Below are 21135 nucleotides of genomic sequence, written 5' to 3'. Positions count from 1 at the left end.
GAATGGGGTAGCCAAGAATGTGATTTATGGGACTTCTTCTACTCACTCAAATGTTAAAACTGCCCCTCTTCTAGCTTCGGTTGTCAAGTCTTTCCTAATGGCTTGGAGACGGGTCATGATTGATTCCACGACGGCTTCTAACAGATTCGGGGTTCTAGAGAATTTGGGAGGGGAAGAGACTCAAGAAGGTATAGACAAAGAACCTACCTCGAGTACATTGAATGTGGAAACTAGGGACCAAGGGGTGGAGATTCGAAGTACCTCCTCATGTTGAAATTCGCTTCTTGGAATATTCGGGGGTTCAACTCCCCGTTTAAGCAAAAGGAGGTGAAAGGTTTAATCCATTGTAATGATTTAAGTTTATGTGCAATTATAGAGTCTCACGTTTCCAAGGATTCCCTTGAGAATGTTTGCTCTAGTACTTTTGGGTGTTGGTCTTGGATCGCAAACCAGATGGCTTGTGAATCGGGGACCCGCCTATTTCTTGTTTGGGATTTACGGGTCCTCGATGTTATGATTCTTGAGGTCCATGAGCAATTCTTGAATTGCAAGTTAAATGTCAGGGGTGGCCAATACCCTATCTTCTTTTCCTTTGTTTATGGGGCCAATAATTGCAATAATAGGAGAGAGTTATGGTCAGGCCTTCGAAAGTTCAAAGTATTAATTGGCTCTAAACCTTGGACTGTTATGGGTGACTTCAATGCCATGTTGTTTCCTCATGACGGTTTCGGGGGGTCCTCTCGTCGTAATACTGATATGATGGATTTCTTTGCTTGTGTGGAGGATGTGGAAGTCTTTGATTTGCATTACACGAGTATCCATTTCACTTGGAACCAAAAGCCAAATGAAGAGGGGGGGCATCAAGCACAAACTGGATAGGGTGCTGGATAATTCGAAATTTACTTCTCAGTCCCATGATGCCAAAGTTCACTTCTTACCTTCTAGGCTATCGGATCACTCTCTTGCAGTTTTGTCCTTCAAAGGAGGAATACGAAAAAGAGTTGGGGCTTTAAATTTGATAATTTCTTGGTGGAACACCCGTCTTTCTTGCAGGTTGTGAAGGAAGAATGGTCAAAACATGTAGAGGGGACCTTTATGTTTCAGCTGACTAGTCACTTGAAGGCCCTGAAGAACCCTCTATGAAAGCTTCGTAATTCCTATGGAAATCTAGCTGCTCGAGTGTCCTTCTTGAAAGCAGAGTTAGATCAAATACAGTTGGCGGTGGACAATGACCCCTCAAATGTGGATTTGGGCCTTGATCTTGGTCACCTTCTTCTTGCTTATCAAAAGGCTTGCTGGGATGAGGAATGTGACGCCAAGCAGAGAGCCAAAGTCAAATGTTTGAATGAGGAAGATATGAATACTAAATTCTTCCATAATGTGATAAAAAAAGGCATCACTCTAACTTCATCCAATCCGTCTATACTAGCCAAGGTGACTATGTTTATGGGGATGATGTCCCAAATGTGTTTGTGGATTACTTCAAAGGTTTTCTTGGTATGCGGGACGTTTCAACTTATCCAGTTATGTTGGATGATCTTTTTACCCAGAAACTTTAGTTATCTGAAGCCAACCATATGATCCGGCCTATTTCTAATGAAGAGATAAAAAAAATGCTATGTTTAGTATTGGCAATATTAAAGCCCCATGATCACATGGTTACTCCTCTCGGTTTTTCAAAGCTTCTTAAGATATCATCGGTCGTGACGAGGAGATTGCTATCCACAATTTCTTCTATTGAGGTAACCTTCCGAAAGAATTGAATCATACGCTTATTTGTCTTATCCCTAAATCTGTTAATGCATCTAAGGCTTCAGATTACCGTCCTATAGCTTGTTGTATGGTGCTTTACAAATGCATTTTATAAAGTTATCGTTAACAGAATGAAGGGTCATTTGGATTCTTTAATTGATGGGGCCCAATCAGCTTTATTTCTGGGTCGGAGGATTACGGATAACATTCTTATGGCTCATGAGCTGGTTTCGGGCTACCAATCTAAGGAACGATCTCTGAGATACGCGTTTAAGATTGACATCAGAAAGGCTTATGATACGTTGGACTGGCAATTCTTTCTTATTATGCTTCAAGGAATGGGATTCCACTCGGTTCTTGTCGAATGGATAAGGGAGATGGTTTCTACTCCTTCTTATTCGCTTGCGATTAATGAGAATTCATACGGGTTTCATGGGGGAAGGCGGCTGAGGCAAGGATATCCGTTATCCCTTTATCTATTTATGATCGTGATGGAGGGGGTTCTTTATGCTCCTCAAGCAATGCATTCCGGAAGCTGCTGATTTTGGGTATCACAGAGGTTGTGAAGATTTGTATTTGACACACCTATGCTTTGCATATGACCTTTTCGTGTTCACGAAGGGAGATGTTCAATCGGTTGAGGTTCGTAAAAAGGCACTTTATCTTTTCCAGAATAGCTTGGGGTTAGCGCCAAGTCTTGAGAAAAGTGAGATTTTCTTTGGGAATGTTCCTTCTAATATTAAAGAGGCAATTTTTGAGTGTCTTCCTTTCAAAGTTGATTCTTTTCTCTATTGGTACTTGGGAGTTTCACTGTCCCATACCCGTTTGAAGTCAGGTGATTATGGCCCATTGGTTGCTAAGATTAACGGTCGTATTCTCAAATGGAAGTCTAAGTTCCTTTCTTTTGGAGGGCGAAGACAACTTATCATATCGGTCCTTCAATCCTTACAACTTCATTGGATGTCTATGTTCATGTTTCCTTCTGGGCTTATCCATGATATTGAAACCATCTTTAGGAAATTCCTTTGGGATCCATGGGAGGATCCTAGAGGCAGGTGCAGGTTATCTTGGGAAGTGGTGTGTTGGCCTCTTGTGAGTGATGGTCTTGGTATTCAGCGTTTGGCAACCTGGAATAGGGCGTTACTTGCCAAACATATCTAGGATATTGTGAGGCACCTTAACTCGTTGTGGGTGAAATGGGTGTACCAGAATAATCTTAGATCTTCGCACTTCTGGATCGTTCGGAAAACCTACAATTGGTCGTGGGTTTTGCGCAAGCTGTTGGATTTACGACCTCAATTGCGACGATTTCTGGTCTCCCAGATTGGTGATGTACGGGATTCTAATGCTTCAAAGGATACGTGGATCGCCTGTGGTCATTTTTCTTCATTCATCTCCTACAGATTCATTCATTCTTGTGGGTTTTCGACTATCACTACCGTTCGGGAGTTAATTATGAGTTTGGATGGGGTGTGGCCGGTTGATTGGTGTAATAGGTATGTTGAGCTTAATGCTGCTCCTTTGTCGTCTTTGAATGACTCTGTTCGTGATAAGAGATTTATGGAGGGATAATAACAACTCTAGTTTGGATTTCATGGTTAGTACTGCTTGGTCTTCGTTGGAGGGGAACCATCCGGTTGTACATTGGTATAAATCGGTTTGGTTCTCAGGCTATATTCCTAAGCATGCTTTCTATCTTTGGCTTGCTTGTCATCGGCGGCTTCCTACCCAAGACCGTATGATTTGGAATGATGAACCTCCGGACTTGGAATACTCGCTCTATAGCACTGGCATGGATAGCCATTCCCACCTATTTTTCTAGTGTTCCTTCTCAAGAGAGGTTTGGGATAGTATCTTACATGTTGTGGACTGAATGAATATGCCAAACTCGTGGGATCAAATCCTGGAAGCTATTTCAGACAGAGGCGATCGCCAAAACATTTGAAGCAGAAGCTAGCGCTTGCAGCTTCAGTTTACTACATCAGGCAATAACGGAATTGAAGACTCTTTACCGAGAATCGCTGCACAACTGTACAACTTATAAAGGAAATCAAAGGCAAAATTTCCATTCGTGCGGCTTGGTTGGAGAGACGGGTTGAGCGGATTGATGGGTTATATGAAGGATAGGGTTTTGGTTAGGGAGCTTTTATGAGGTTTAAGCTCCTTTTGTTTATCTTTTGTAGCTTGTTTGTGTCTGTTGGGCCTTGTACCTTCTGGCTCGTTGTGGCTTGGTATGGTGTTGTGAACAAGTCTTTTGCGTTTCAGTTTTGTTGGGTGTGGTAGTACGCCTAAACTCTGTATTTCTTTTATTGGTATTATAAATTTTCCTGGTTTCCTTGAAAAAAATAGATACTATCTATTTTAATAATATATTCCACATAAGCATGTTATCGCACAAGCACCTTCACATTATTCATGTATGCATATTATCATATACACGTACATATCATCTTTTCATATGCATGCATAGCATTATATTCAAATGCATACATGATTCATGCATTTCTAAATTAATCATGCATACTTCACGTAATTAACATAATAACCATGTATAAGTTACCTCAACCCAGGTTGTCTGAAACCCGGTTATCACATTAGCTGCAACTGGAATGATTAGTGGATCATCCTCAGCTTCTAGAGCTTTAGCGTTGGGTGGATTGCTGAAGGAAGTTTCATGTTGACCAGCATGAGAGAACATCTAGTTTTCAAATTCTTCGACATCATTAATGATGGGTTTAGAATTAGCTGATTTAGATTCGTCAAATGTGACATGAATAGTTTCTTGTATTGTCTGTCGGTGTTTCTTGAATACTCTGAAGGCTTTGGATACTGAAGAATATCCAAGAAAGATTCCTTCATCCGCTTTGGGATCGAACTTTCCAAATTGATCACGGTTGTTGAGAATAAAACACATGCAACCAAAAATATGAAGAAAGTTGAGACAAGGCTTTCTGCTATGGAAGAATTCGTAAGCTGTCTTCTTAAATCTCTTAACGATCAGCGACCAGTTTTGAGTGATACATCCAGTATTGACAGCTTCAGCCCAGAAATGAGTGGGAAGATGAGATTCGCTGAGCATTGAGAGAGCAACCTCAATGATTATTCGATTTCTCCTTTCAACGACCCCATTTCGTTGTGGAGTTCTCACAGAAGAGAAGTGAGAGATTCCCTTGTCCTCAAAGAAGCTATCCATAGTACTGTTTTTGAATTCAGTTCCATGGTCACTTTTGATAGATCGTACCTTAATATTGTTAAGTACTTCTAACCTTTTGATGAATGATATAATTTCTTCAGGTGCTTCACTTTTGGATCTAAGGAAGAAGAGATTTGCTTAGACTTGAAGTGGAGAGGTCGCTGAAGAGATTTGCCTAAACTTGGAGCTAGCTCTTGTCTGTTTTTCTTTCTCACATGCTGAGGAACACCAGTGATGAGATTCCTTTGCAAAAGTGTGTTGAGGAACACCAGTGATGAGATCATTTCGAGACAACTCACTGAGTGTATTGAGGTTGAGATCAAAAAGCCGTTTGTGCCACAACCAGTTGATATCTGAAGAACAATTTGGGAGAAAACATTTGTTCTTAGTAACAGAAAAATCCATGTTGATGATATATACATTCTTTAGACGAGAACTGATTAGAGCAACCTTATCATCCTTGTCAAAGACGTAGCATGAATTCTTAGAAAATTTCACCGTGAAATCTTTATCGCACAACTGACTGATGCTGAGAAGATTGTGCTTCAGTCCTTCAACATAGGCAACATGTTTGGAAGTGGTTGAACTATTGCTTAATATACCAAAACCTTTGGTATATGCTTTTCCGTTTCCTCCAAAGGTTACGGAAGGGCCTCTTTCATCCTTGTAATCGATGAGCAGAATTTGTCTCCAGTCATATGTCTTGAGCATCCAGTATCGAGATACCAAATGCCTTTGACTTCGTACACAAGAAAACAGTTTAAGATTGCTTTGGTACCTGACTTTTGGTTTGGGGGAAGGGTATGCCTCAAAACCTGATTTTCCAGACTTGGGATCTGGCTTGCCAGATTTGGCCTTAAGAGTTTTCTACTTCTAGGTTCTTTTAGATTTATTCTTGGATGACCCATAGAGAATGCAATTAGGGCTAGAAAGTTGCTACTTTAATTGTCGTAGCAAAGAAAGACATTTGCAAGTATGAACACAATTTTGAGGACAAAATGATTCATTAGATTCATCAAACATATTATTACAACCGTTCCTAGCATTTTTTTTGTTCGAAATAACTTTGTATCTAGTTTCAATTGTTTATTTAAATTGGCCTTTGTCTTCTCTGGCCTGCCTTTCTCCCTTTTTACTCCTTTGGCTTTTAGAGCCCTCTCTAAAACAGAGGAATTGAATTTATAATTAGAAGTAAACTTTCCTTTCTCTTCCAGAGTGAACTTCATTGTCTTTTGAAATCTAGATGCAGATGTGGTAGATTTGGGTTTCTTAGCCTTGTTTTATTTCTCGAGCTCAAGAGAAGACTTGGATTTCAAACACATGTCCACGAAGTCAGGACACGGGAATTTTTTTCCTCTACTTTATTGTTGGAACATATTTATTTGATATCCCATTTTGAAGTTTGTGACCTTCTGGTTCTGGCTTCACTATCTCTGTCTCAATTTGCTCTGCAGTCGAGTCCACCTCTGATTCCGAGTCAGAGACAAGAAAATCTTTTTGTGGATTTTGGGTTGTAGAGATTTCATTAAGATTATGAGATCTTTGTAGAAAAGTATCAATGCTTTCGTCCTTCTGTTGCGTCGATGGGGAGCTTGAAAAATTTTTCGAGGAATTACTATCTGGATCATTTGAATGAGATACAGAGGGATGATTCAAGACCTTAAGCAGATGTTGCTCAAAAACATTAATTACTACAAAGAATAGGTTCCTTCTTTCTAAACAAAAGGATGTGGGAAAATCTTTAATGACGGAGGATGATCATTTGCTGAATCTGACATATGAAGATGAAGAATCAGATGTTGTGGGTTCTGGACAAAACAGTTTAGGACCTGTGCTGATATGTAAATCTTTCTAAGTCATCCTCTTTGAATCAAAATATTTCTGATTTGGATACTTTTTTTTGGAAATTTCTATGATGAATATTTTGGAAATAAATCTAATGAGTCAAGTATTTTGTCCATCTACTGATGTTCCAGTTACTACTTTTGAAGAGATTTATGAAGAAGTTGATGACGAAGAAGTAAATGAAGAAATAGTTATGGAATATCCATGTTGTCCAATTCAGTGTGAAGAGGGCTCGAACAAAAATCTACCAGAGGTGTCAGTTATTGAAGATGAAAATTCTTTTAACTCAGTTAGATATTCAGCTAAGTTCAAATTCTAATTTTGAACCTTCACCTTATCCAATTCAGGACAACTCCCCAAATACCTACATAGATCAAAATTCTGATCAATCTTCTTACATTCCCCTACCTCATAGCACCAAGTGGACCTCATCCGATAAATCAAATTATTGGTGATCCAAACTCATCTGTTCGAATGAGGTATGCTACTGCTAATGAGTGTCTGTACTCAACATTCTTAAGTAATACTGAACCGACTAAGGTTTCAGATGCCTTAGCGGACACGGATAATAGCTATGCAAGAGGAATTCAATAAGTTCAAAACCATAAAAGTCTGGCAGAAAATTTACCTCTATCCTCTTTGTCGTTTAAAACAAAACACGAATGAATTTGATATTAGGTATTCGTTTATTCATGAGTTCATAAGGTGTTTTACCAAACCTTTTATGTATGAATGAACGGTTCTAGGGTAAAACACATTGTATCAACAACTTCAACCCATAGAAATAGAGGAAGCTTTGAGAAAGTGAGGAGTGTACGAGCTGCTTCCACTAATGTTCTATTTTTCCGCTCAACAACACCATTTTGTTGTGGTGTTCGGGCTGCCGAGAATGTATGAGTGATACCATGAGATTCTAGAAACAAACCCAGAGTTTTATTCTTGAATTATGTTCCATTATATGTTCTGATTTTTTAACTAGATAACTGAAGATTTACTTGAACGCTCTTCAAGAGTGAACAACGACAAATACATATCTCTTCCCGTTGATACTTTGAACTCTCATAGGACCACAAATATCCATATGCAGAAGACGTAGAGGACGATCAGTATTAAAATCCACTTTAGTTTATGAGAAACTTTCTTCATTTTACCCATTCCGCACGCTGCTTATACATGGTATTTATTGAATTTAAGCTCAGGTAAACCTTTCACCAAATTATCACATACCAACTCATTCAGATTTTTGAAATTAAGATGAGAAAGTAGTCGATGCCATAACAGATTTTGCTGCAAAGAAGCGTTGGAGATCAAGCAGACATCAGTATGCACTAGGAGATTTGATAAGTCAATTGTATACAAATTAGATTTTCGGGTACGAGCGAGAAGTTCCTTTCCATCAGAAGTACGGACACTGCACCGGTTAGCTTTAAAACTAACTTCCATATTTTTATCATAGAATTGACTTATACTAAACAAATTATAGCCAAGTTCTTCGACATACGAGACTTTCTTTATCATGAAATTTCTAGAAGTTACGTCACCATATCCAAGGATAGGCACGTATTGATCGTTTCGAAACTTTATTGTGCCACCAAATAATTCAATAAAATTAGATAATAACTCTTTCCTACCAGTCATGTGTTTAGAGCATCCAGATTATAAGAACCATACATGCTGGTTTACCTGCACATTAAATCAATTGGATTTAGGTACCCATTTCAATATCGGTCCTTTCAGATTAGCCTAGTTGGTGGTATGCTATAGTTAACAAACCAACTTTCTTTGAAAACGATTTTCCTTTTAACAGCAAATTTAACATGATGCAGAAAATAAGGAGCATGATAACAAGTAAAAGGCACAAATTCATCCCATCGATAATAAGAAAAACACCTTTTTCTTTTCAATATCAATGATTTCACTGAATGAATATTTCTTTACATTCACAGTGTTATTAAATACAGGATTTGCAAACTGGTTCTTCCTAGCTTGATCAGATGATTTGAGTGTTTCTACGTATGTAGATCCTTTCACTTTCCAGATACTCTTGATCTTCAATGAATTATTTGAAATATGAGAAACAAAATCATTAGATTTAGTTTTATAATGAACTTTATGTTTCAGAATTTTACAAGCACTCTTTTTCTGTTTCTTTGAACTTCTTTTGATTATATTCCTTTTGTAATAAACATTGTCAGAAACAGGTTTTTCATGAAAACTTTTTTCAAACTCAGAAGTCTTGTTAGAATCCTCAGTCTTTTCGTTTTTTGTTTAAAATAAAATCTTCATGACTGGGCAGTTGATTAGATATATCAAACTTATCAATCTCTTGATCTAAACATGAATCTGAATTTAAAATTTCAAAAAAATTAAGCTCTTCATTTGTAAATTTTAATCCTTCAGATTCATATTGTTGATCCCATATCTCTCAATAACACTAGTAATCGAGTTAAGAATAACCAAATTATAGTGTTTTAATGAACAAAATGATGAACACTCAAGAACAATGTATGAACATTCAAAGAATAATCTTGAGTGCCAATGATTTCACTTTATTCAATATGAAAAACATAAAAGCGACATTGATTACAATAGGCCTAATCACCTATTTATACTAAAAGGCTAATTAGAAGATAACTATCTAGTAAGACTTTTTAGCTAATCTTCTACTAACATATAAAGTTTATCTAAACTATGGATAAGCTATAAATTAAGATAAACTTGAAATCCAGTTGTCGATTTGTCATCTCCAGCTGTCTTCCATGGGATAATGATTCAACCTTATCTTCATATCTTCATCGTATGCCTTTGGTTGAATTGCTGAAGAAAACTCTATGTTGTTGACCAGAGGGGTGATGAAGATGCTCTTTTCATCGCATCTCTGGTTGTTCATCGACCCTTTGGTTGTTCTCTAGACTTGGTCAATTATGCCTTAATGTCTTCATCGGTCTTCTGGTTCTTCATCACTTATTGTTCTTCATTACTTTTACACTTATTAATTATGGGGACTAACAATCTCCCCCTAAATAATGAAAGAACAAACATAAACTTATCTATGAACAATTTTGAAGAAGAGAGGCTAATCTAAAGAAAAGCATCAAATTCCAAATTTTCATTGGATGATGAATTCTTACAGTACTAGAAGCAAAGACATTTCATATTAAGGCAAAAAAAATTTGAAACTCTATTCATGATCTACCTTGATATATTTCCCAGAAGCGCAGAAGCAGTCTTCGATAACTGAGGACTGTTGATATCTCATGAATGAGTTGATTCCCTTCTTCTCTTGGCACATGAGTTCTGCCCAGTCTCTCTCTGATAACTGTCTGAAACCACTAAAGTGTATCGGTTGAATACTTGAAGGCTTCAGTTAGTCTAAAAAATTTCYTTACCCCGAACTCATTCTTGAAGACAAGTCCAAGCTCGAGTTGAGTTAAGACAGAAGCAGATCTCTTCTCCTGCAGGCCAGGAAAGTCTTCATTAGGTGGAATGCAGGAGAGTCTTTTGATGCCTAAATGAAGAGCAATCTGAAAATCACTCTTGGCTCGATGCTTCACCAAGGTCTTCATCGTCTTTACTATCGCACTGTTTGCCATCCCAAATCTTATTCCTTGATCCTGTCGCTGAGCTGTGAATGCATAAAGGTTGATCAAGTCGTAGGGGTTGAGATTGATCAAGTCATTGCCGTTGAAGACACTGACCTGACTATGAGCTCTCTCCACCATGTACTCGATATATCTTATAGCTCTATTGGCAAAGGTCCTCATCTTTATATCCATTACCATCCTTATCCCCTCGTTTGAGAAGATAGCTTGTGGTGGTTAGGTAGTCTGTCTTACAAACCTTTGGTGTAGGAGGTCCATGGATTCTGGTGATAGAACTGGAGGATTGAGAGACAAGCTTTCATCACGATCGTGGTATAGTTACTAATGGATATTCTCTATCATAATGGGTTCCCTTGGTGGTATCTCTGGACGTCTCCTTAGCGACTCCATTTTCTCAATAATATCATCGACTAGGCTCTACGGAGGGTGCCTTGATGAAGAGGGAATGTCTGCTTGCACCGCAGTTGGTTCGATTGGGGGTTGAGTTAAGTTATGGGTTGTGTATCAGTTGAGGGTGTGTTTGGGTAGTGGGTTGTGTATCGGTTGGAAATGGGATGGTTTCTTGGGTTGGCTCATTTTGGGGTGGTTCAGGTTCATCGGGTTGGGTGATAAAAGGTTGTGTATCGCGAGGGTTTGGTGATGGGGTTAATGGTAGGTTTGGTGTTGGTGATGGAGTAAAAGGTGGGTTGGGTTTTGTTGGTGGGGTGCATGGATTTTCATCGGTTGAGGAACTCAACATAATTGGTTCAGGTGTGGTAGCAAGGGGAACATGTACATTAAGTACATATTCAGAGGGCTGAGCCTCTGGTTCCCTTGCTTGGGTTGATGGAGATTGTTGTGTTTGGGGTGGTGGAGATGGTGGGTTTTGTGTTTGGTGATAGGATGTTGAGGGTGTAGCGGATTCCATTGGTTGTAAAGCGGTGGCCTAATTCTCCCCCTCATGAGGACCAAAACCTTGATCATCGGGGTCTGGATCCTCATGCCTTCTTCTTTTGAGGGGGCGGCTTGATGAGCAGGAAGCCCTGGTCCTGTTTTTCTTCCATAGTCGTATGTGATCGGCCAATGTGCGCACTCGATCTTTGTTGCGCCTTAGTTCCATGGAGCGAAGAAGAGAGTTCGTTCGATCTTGCTGTTGTAGGAAGCTCTTCTTCAACGCAGTGGTAGGCTCAACCGACTGGGCATCAAACTTGGCACTTATCTCATTGAAGGATGAGATTAGTGCTTTGGATAGAGCCCTAAGTTCGGCTATGGTGGCAAAATCTGTGCTTGATGATGTAGCTGGCGATGGCACGGAGGTGGTGGTGGATGTCGATGAAGGATTGGAAAGGTTGGCGATAAGATTCCTCACCTTTGCAGTGAAGGAGGAGAAGGCTGCATCGAAGGTTGGGCCTGCAAAGGGAGGTGGAGGTGGTGGAGGCTGGGGTATGTTGGCTAGTATTGTGGCTGGTAGTTGGGTTAGGGTGGTTTGTATGGTGGTCATTTGGTTAGTGAGGGAGACTAGGATTTCATCGATTGATGAAGTTATTTGTGGAGGGGTTGGTTGAGGGATTTGGGAGATGATAGTGGCTGGTAGGGCGTTAAGGGTTTGGAAGATGATGTTTATCTCGGTGGTTATGGAGGCGAGAGTCTCATCGGTCACAGTTGCCTGGGCCGTGAGGGTGGCGATGGAATGGATGAGGACTTGGTTTCTTTGGGTGGCAAGGGAGGAGGTGGTGTTATGGTGTTGGGTAACGGTTTGTTGCAGCATCTGGAGACGGGTCGTATTGTCTCGGGTTAGCAAGGGTGGTAAGGGTCTGTTGAAGGGTGGCAAGGGATTGTTGAAGGGTGGTGGTATCGAAGGATGGTGGTTTGCAACAATCCCTTGGATAATGAGTTTTAGGTCTTTCAAGGACCGCTGAACTAAGTCAACAAAGGCTTGGAACTCAGTCTTTGTGACTAGTTCTGCCGTGGGGGTAACCCCTGGCGCCTTCATTGCCTTATGAAAATATAGGCCGTGAAGGACTTCTATCATGTCCTTGATAGCCCTCAAGTGAGGAGCTATCTCCTGATGTTGCGACTTCTTCTTCTTCCTCGGCATGATAGGAGAAGTAAGTGTGTTTCCCCTTTGCTAGATCAAGTATCGAAGGGGGGGGTTTTGTGCATGAATTGGAGACCGCTCTGAATGATCTAGTGGTGCATCAATGTCAAAAGCAACACATGCTTTTGGGTGTGTGGTTGGTTGTGTCGAGCCTTTAGCCGATGGGGCTCTTATATCTGCATCGCCTCTCTGTTAGGAGAGGGGCAATGGGTGTTGTGGTTCCTCAGATAAGTCATCTCCAGAGGCCCGAAGAATGGCCTCTGGATGGCTGGTTTGGGTTGGGTTTGGACTGGGCCGTCCTTGTTTAATACCCCTTTGGCCTTGATCGCCAGGGGTAGATGTGGTGGTTGCCCTTAGGGAAGAGGGAGGGGGAGTTGTTTGAGTAGGGTCCGGGGGATGCACGAGGAATGTAATCATCATCATCATTATCTGATGAACATGCCTCTTGTGCTCCCTCGCTTGTTTCTGGGGAGGACTCTATTCGTTCTGGGGTAGCTGCCCTTGGTCATGGGACAGCAGAGAGCGTTTGTAGGTTCTGCGGATCTCAAATGTCTCTGGAATGACACTGAGCATGGCTCTGGAAATGGGTCTGTTGATGGTGTATCCTTCCTTTGATAGAGTGGGTCGATGGCCATGCATTTTGAAGACGGGAGTGAATGATTTTTCGGCCGGTAGGTCATGTTTCCTCATCGCATCCCTATGAAGAGAGATAGGAAACAAGGAAACAAAACAGAGGTTAAGGGCTTGCCGGTCGCCTGGAGCTTACACTTCTTGACTACCACAGTGTGGATCTCATTGTATATGAGAAAAGCGTAGTCGAGAGGGATGTTGAAGAAAAGTCCGTACATGATCGTCATGATGTTGATGTTGCCCTGGTCCATCGACCCTAGTTTGCAGGTGAGGGCTCTGTTCAATCTGGAAAAGAACATATTCCACATTGGATGTACTTTAGTGGTACGCCATTGTCAGTGAGTGTCAGTGCTGGTAGAAGGACGCAGTTTCTGAAGAACTCGATCATGATGGAAAACCTGTCGTCGAACAGGGTGGTTCGCAGTTCAATGGCATGGTTGTTGGGCTTCATTGGAAGGAAGACTATTGTGCAGCTATCAGCGCCGGTGGATTGAACGTGGTTGTCGTTGTTATTGGACCCGTGTGATGCAGAGGAAGCCATTGTGTATGAAGTTGCAGGTAAGTTTGTTCGTCAAAGTCTGTTTGCAGGTTTTAGGATGCGTAAAGAGTAAATGGTGGTTGAAGAAGGGTATTTATAGGTGGGGAGGAGGTGAGGGGTGGGGTGGGGGTGGAGAATAGGAAACGGTTTTCTTGATTATTATATTGAAATAATCATGAAATGGGAAGGTGTTTGGTAAAAGGTGATTTGAATTGGGGATCGTGGGCCATCTTGAATGTACGTGCTATTAATGTTGGAGGACACGTGTCAAGGCGGGGTTAGGGAAGGGTAATTTGAAACGGTTCATGGGGAACATGCTGTATATGGTGTCAGGCGCGTGTGAGGATGACGTATGAAATATTTGAAATAAGAAATTATTCCAAATAATATCTCGTTAAATATTAATCCAAAAACAATTTAAATTTAAAAATTCCATCAAATTGTAACCTTAATACTAATTACGAAGTTTTGGTCTTCTAAAAACCCATGCAGTATAGTTTATAGTCACAAAAGCTGCAATTTTGTATTAATCTTAAAAAGTTTGCAATTAAAGATGGTTTTTGAGAAAGAAAAAAAAAGAGTTGACATGTAACCAGAGGAGCTCTGGTTGAACATAACCCTTTTGATGGGGAACCAGAGGAGCTCTGGTTGAACATCGATGAAGGAATTCATCGATGAGATGTTGGATTGCATGATAAATAGGCTTTGGATGACAAACCAGAGGCTCTTTTTAAGCATGGGCAATCCATTATGTAGGACCAGAGGGGCTCTAGTTAGATACTTGGTGTATTATGTAGCATTTAGATGTCCATAAGCTCTGGATAGTGGAACCAGGGGCTCTAGTATGAAAACTGCATATTTATGCGATGGATATTCATGATGAATGAATAGCTCCCCCTCAAATGATGCATGTATAGAAGATTTGAGTGTTGTGAAACTCCCCCTAGAAGCAATAACGATATTGATTGAGGTGACCAGAGGCTCTGGTTGTGAATGGAGATGAAGAGAAGTATGAAATATGTCTAAGTATGCAAATAGATATGCATAAGAATGGGTCTTTGAGACTAGAGGGCTCTGGTTCCAAAGACAATGAATCCATAGGCTCTGGTCTTTGGAATTAGAGGCTCTTGTTGCAAAGACAATGAATCCAGAGGCTCTGGTCTTTAGAACCAGAGGCTCTGGTTGCAAAGACAATCAAAAGAAATATGTAAATATGGTTAAGTGCATGTGAGTGAGAGAGGGGGGACTCTTTGGGTCCAGAGGGGCTCTGGTCGCAAAGAGTATGAATCCAGATGCTCTGGTTGGCTTGGAGATGCTATTTTTGATGAATGAAAGGTGAAGTGAACATGCCAAGTCTTATATGGAAACCAAATATCTCTGGTTGCAAAGRACTTGGAAACCAGAGGCTCTGGTCTTTAGAACCAGAGGCTCTGGTTACATGAATGAGGATATGCGATGGAGTCCAAAAGGGCTTTGGTCTCAAGGGATAAGAATCCAGAGGCTCTGGTCTATAGGACCAGAGGCTCTGGTCTCAAAGAGTGAGAATCCAGAGGCTTTAGTCTTTAGAAAGTAATTGCTTTGGACCAAAGGCGATGAAAAACTTTGAGCCATATTAAAAGTTTTTTTCATGGCCAGGGGCTCTGGTCTTTTAGAACCAGAGGCACTGGTTTGGAGTACTTATTACTTGAAGACATAATCATGAGATATTGAGAACCTCTGATTGAAGAAAATTTATTGCCTTCAAGTAGTGAGATTCAGCATACCCATCTTGCTGACTAGGAATAAAAATCTTTTCTCATCAAGAGCTTTTGTGAAAATGTCAGCAAGTTGAATCTCAGTGGGAACAAAGTACATTTCTATATTGCCTTTTTGAACATTGTCTTTCAGAAAATGGTACCTTACATCGATGTGCTTGGTCTTGGAATGCTGCACTGGGTTTGCAGAGATTGCTATGGCACTCTTGGAGTCACAGAGGATGGGAATTTTGTCATAATGGAATCCATAGTCTTTAAGCTAGTCTTCATCCAGACACCTTGTGAACAACAACTAGCAGCATCAACATATTATGCTTCTGTTGCAGAGGTTGAGACACAATTTTGTTTTCTAGATGTCCAACTTACCAGCTTGTCTCCCAAGAGTTGACAGCCTCCAGACGTGCTCTTTCTATCAAGCTTGCAACCTGCATGATCTACATCTTTTTCGAAACCATTGTTGATGAGAAAGGTGGATAGTGTTTCATACCAGGCCCTGGGTGCTTGCTTCAGCCCATAAAGAGCTTTGTCTATAAAGTACACGTAATCTGGATGCTTTGGATCTTCAAACCCAAGGGGTTGCTGCACGTATACTTCTTCTTGAAGTTTTCCGTTTAGGAAGGTGGACTTGACATCCATCTGATAAACCTTGAAGCCTTCGTGAGCTGCATAGGCTAGGAATATCCGGATAGCCTCAAGTCTTGCGACGGGAGCAAATGTTTCATCGTAGTCAATCCCTTCTTCCTGGTAGTAGCCCTTGGCAATAAGCCTGGCTTTGTTCTTTATGACTATGCCATCTTGGTCCTTCTTGTTTCGGAAAACCCATTTGGTTCCTATGGCCGTCTTCCCTTTGGGTAGAGGCATAAGAGACCATACTTTGTTTCTTTCAAACTGGAGTAATTCTTCTTGCATCGCTCTATCCAGTTTGGGTCTAGTAGGGCTTCTGAAATCTTCTTCGGTTCTATCATGCTCAGAAAGTTGGCGAAGAGGCATTCATTGGCAGTAGAAGATCTTGTCTTGACACCCGATGTTGGATCACCAATGATTTGGTGATGTGGGTGATCTTTCGTCCACTTGGTGCTTGACTGGGGTTCTAGAGCAACATGATGCAGGTCTTCATCGACTGATGGAACTGCTTGCTCCCCCTCGAAGAGATCATCTCAAGAGTTAGACTCTACTTCATGATCTTGATCTGAAGACACAGAAGAAGTAGAAGGTTAAGTAACATGAGTTTCAATAAGAGTTGTACCTTTAGTATAGAAGACTTCATGTTCTTCATCGGTTTTGGAAGTGGATGTTGCAGTTGGTGCGTGTCCAGAGATTACTTCTTCCTCAAAGATGTCTTCAAATAATTGAGCTAACTCTGATTCATTGGGTTTGYCAAGTGATGAATCAGATGCTCTTCTTTGAAGTCCGAGTTCTGAATTGTTGTGTCCAGAAGTCATTGGTGTGGAATCATCAAAGGACACATTGATGCTTTCGATGACGATTCTTGTCCTTTTGATGTAGACTCTGTAGGCCTTGGCAGTTTGAGCATATCCCAGAAATATTCCTTCATCAGCTTTCTTGTCGAACTTGCCAAGATATACTCTATCGTTGAGTACAAAGCATTTGCACCCAAAGACATGAAAATATTTGACATTTGGTCTTATTTGGTTGATGAGCTCATAAGGTGTCTTYTGGTGCCTCTTGTTGATGATTGATCGATTCTGGGTGAAGTATGTAGTGGAAATAGCTTCAGCCTAGAATGTGATGGGTAACTCTGATGAAGCAAGCATGGTCCTTGCTGCTTCCACGAGGGTTATGTTCCTTCGCTCCACCCCTCCATTCTGTTGTGGAGTTCTAGCTGCTGAAATTTTTTGTGTAATGCCTTCACTGATGAGGTATTCATCGATTCTGGCATTTTTTAATTTAGTTCCATTGTCACTTCTAACCTTAATTAGTTTTCGTTGTAGAAGGACTTGGAGCCTATTCATCACTCCAATGAATAGGTCAGGAACATCTGATTTTTTCTTTGCAAATTTAACCCAGGTGTATTTGGAGTATTCATCAACCAGTACTAATATGTACTTCTTTCCAGAGAGGCTTTGAGTTGATATTAGCCCACAGAGATCTATATGTACCATGTCCAAGGGCTTGGTGCATGAGGTTTCTAACTTAGTTTTATGAGAGGCCCGTCTTAGCTTTCCCATCTCACAAGCTGAGCATAGATGATCTTTTTCAAATTTAAGATCCGGATTTCCCTTGACCAGCTTCTGTGTGGCTAGTTTTCGTAGTGTATCAAAGTTGAGATGCGAGAACTTTGGATGCCATAGCCAATTTTCATCACTCTTTTGAGACACAAGACATAGGGTGTCTTGTCCCATAGAGGATTAAAAATCTAGAAGATAGAGATTTCCTTCTCTCATTGCCTTGATGATGGTTTTCCCGGGCTTTGTTTCTATGATACATAAGCCTTTGCGAAACCTAACTTCAAGACCCTTGTCGTAAAACTGGCTTATGCTTAGTAAGTTGTGCTTCAAACCTTCAACATAAGCTACTCTGCTGATGGAGATGTTTCCTTTGATGAGAGTGCCATATCCCTTGATTGTACCCTTGCTGTTGTCTCCAAAAGTCACAGAGCCTCCAGATTTTTCGATGAAGAAGGATAGCTAGCTTTTATGACCAGTCATGTGCCTGGAGCAACCTGAATCCATGTACCATGGTTGCACATGCTGGTCCTGCAAGACAAATTAAGGGGTTTTAGATACCCATTTCCTTATGGGTCCACGTTTATTAGTAGGGGGCCACTCTCTTTTCATTACCCTTAGCCTTTGTATGCTTAGGTTTATTAGTATTTCCCTTACCCTTGGGTTCGGGCTTCTTCACGTTTTCATTGGTTTTAACTTTGTATCGATAAACGTGTTGGGAGAATGGGCAGTGATGTGTCAACATGTGATTCCTCAAGTTTTGTAAAAGAGTTAAAAATTGACAGTTATGATGCTTTGGATATGTATGTCTAACGTTGTTTTATTTGATGGAAACGAAGAAGTAAATGTAGAAGATGTAAATCTTGTCCTAGCATCGGTTGTTTTTACAAACTTCTTATCTAGTTCAGATTTTTTATTTGAAGAGGTCTTTGGCTTTTCTTCTTTTCTCCTGAGGAAGGTCTGCTTTTCTCCTTTTCTCCTGAGGAAGGTCTGCTTTTCTTCAGCTGAATGAGAGGAAAAGTGGTGGTTAGTTTTCTCATAGTCAGGCCACTTCTGTTTTTGCTCATGAGTAAACTTGATGAACTTGAAGGATGTACTAGGGCCTTGTGAGTTATCTTTGGCAGATTTGCTATTTCTCAGCTTTCCCTTTCCTTTGTCCGAAGATTTCATCAATGATGGAATAACAGTTTTCATTGAGGATTTGAAGTTTTTAGGCTTTTTATCCTTAATGATTTCTGATGATTCACAGATTATCTCTTCTTCAGATTCGGAATCGAGAAAGTCTCTTGCTGATTTCTCAAAGTTAAAATTAGTATGAATGTCCGTGGGAGGAGTGGGTTCAGAGGTTGATGCTTCAGAGTGATCTGTCTGAGGTTCCATCGATTCTGACTTAGATGAACTTCCAGTTTTACTTGGATGGTTCATCGACTCATCAGCTGACGGTTCCTCATTTGGATTCTCCTATTTATCAATAGTACTTGCTGATGAAGTGGGATTGACAATCAGAGACTCTGGTTTGACCATAGGGTTTCCATCGGTCTCTGATTTGGAGGTGTCATTCCTTCCATCAGAATTCTTACTTGTACTATTCTCGTACACCACATTCTCAAAATCCTGTCTTAAAACGACAGTTTTTGCATCGACTTTAACTCTTTTAAATTTTGCTTTTTGTTTTGGGATAAAGTCGGGTTTCTGAATGCATCCAAGTTTGAAAGTGGATTCAAGGGTAGATTTATTTGATTCGATGAAGGAGTCCAATTCATTGAATCCAATCCCTTGATTGTCCGTTTGACCATTTAATTTTTCATAAACATCTTGGACATCTTTGTACTTCTTCATCTGAAGTTCATTGGTTTGAAGCTTCTGGTGAAGGATTTCCCGTTCCTTTTGAAAGAAATCTTTAAGAGCAACTGAGTTTAGTCCTTCTGCCTCGGATTCTTATAAGGCCTTATTTTTCTTTTCTAAGTCCTTAGTTATTCGTTTGTTTAGTTCCAGAAGTTTATCTTCCTTTGATTTCTTAAGTGTGGTGATGCGAGTCTTTTCCTTAGCAAGTTCGGTTTTTTCTTCGGTTAGAAGGTCAGTGTCTTTTCTGTAGAAACTTGCTTCTTTTTCCGCTTTTATTCTTTCAGATTTTTCAAAATTTAATTTCTCTTTTAATTTAAAGAAATCCTCTAAAAGTTTTATCACCCTTAACTCTAGCTCAGATGGAGCAGAGTTGGTTTCATTGGAAGTAGACTCACATACCTGATCATCAGAGTTGGAGACAGATTCTGCATTGGACGTGGCCATCAGACAGATGAGTGCTTTGTCTTCTTCATCGGATGAAGAATCAGACMCCCAGTTTTCTTTCTCAGCCATCAGGCTTCGCTCTCTAGGAATATATTTGTATTTATTCTTGTAATAGTCAGAATCCTTTACTAGTCGTCCTCTGCATTCTTTGGAAAATGACTGAGTTTTCCGCACCTGAAGCAGCGGAGGTCATTTTTCCTTCCATCCTTGTCCTYTTTCCTCTCGTCTCTTCTATCTTCTCTTCTTTCTTCTCTTCCATCCCTTTTGTCTTCCCTCTGATGAAATTTAGATGGCTTCCTTTCGTAGGATGACTGGTACCTTTCCTTCTTGAATTCTTTTTGTTCATAGGGTTTCTTGATGAACTTTTTCTGGAACTACTTTGTAATCAAGGCCAGAGATTTAGCAAAGTCTTTAATATCATCATCTGATTCTGAAGTTTCGTATTCAGATTCTGATTCTACCACCAGTGCTTTCTTTCCTTTCTTCTTATGATCTCTGGTGGAGGTCCTTGAAACGTCCTTCTCTTCAGCAGTAATAGCCAGAGGTCCACCGATGGACACCTTTTTCTTCATGATATCGTTCTCTTGTGCAGCAAGCGTTCCATATACGTCATGGAGTGACCAGCCGTCTAAGTCCTGATTTGCTTGAAGGGACATCGACAACTGTGTCCATTCATCGCCGAGACTTTTAAGGAATAAGACATTGTTTTCTTCCTTTGTTCTGGAGATATCGTTTCGACGACATTGATTAATCAATGTGTTGAAACGATCGTATGTCTTCTGAATCGGTTCATCAGGAAGAGCCTTGAAGTTGGTGTATTCGTTGAGACATTATGCTCTACGATTTTTCTTTGTTTTTGCCCCTCCTTCAAGTTGGCTTGCCAGTTCATTCCATAGTTCCTTGGCTATGGAACATGCATCAAGGGATAGGAATATTTCATTGGGTATGGCCATGATTATCAGTCTTTTGGCCTTCTTGTCGGTCTCAACCCGTTCTATGTCGTCTTCATCCCAATTCTTCTCATCCTTGGGCATGTAGTAGGCAGGGATTTCAGCTGTGGTATTTGTTCCTGGGACTCTTGGGACAATAGTCTGTGGAACGTAAGGACTCTCCATTACAGATCGCAGGAGGTTCCTGTCCATTCCTTCCAAGAAGTTTACCATCCTTATCCTCCATTGCTGGTACTCTTCTCGTTGAATAGTTGGAGGCTTTGGTGAGGGAGCCAACACTATACGCAGAATTCCAGTTGGCCATTGAGGATTTTTAGAG

At 40.5% G+C, this 21135-nt stretch overlaps 1 protein-coding gene across 1 annotated transcript; it reads left to right on the top strand.

Moving 5' to 3' along the window:
- The first annotated feature begins 1883 nt into the window (after window positions 1-1883).
- Window positions 1884-2294, top strand: LOC112503893. The gene has a single exon (XM_025107871.1). It carries the CDS (start codon window positions 1884-1886, stop codon window positions 2292-2294), a length of 411 nt encoding a protein of 136 aa, XP_024963639.1.
- Window positions 2295-21135: the final 18841 nt, after the last annotated feature.

Source organism: Cynara cardunculus, unplaced genomic scaffold, assembly GCF_001531365.2.
Source record: "Cynara cardunculus var. scolymus isolate 2C unplaced genomic scaffold, CcrdV1 Un_Scaffold_4060, whole genome shotgun sequence".
NCBI lineage: Eukaryota > Viridiplantae > Streptophyta > Magnoliopsida > Asterales > Asteraceae > Cynara > Cynara cardunculus.
Note: the sequence above shows the minus strand (reverse complement) of the source record. Positions and strands in the feature narration are given on the sequence as shown.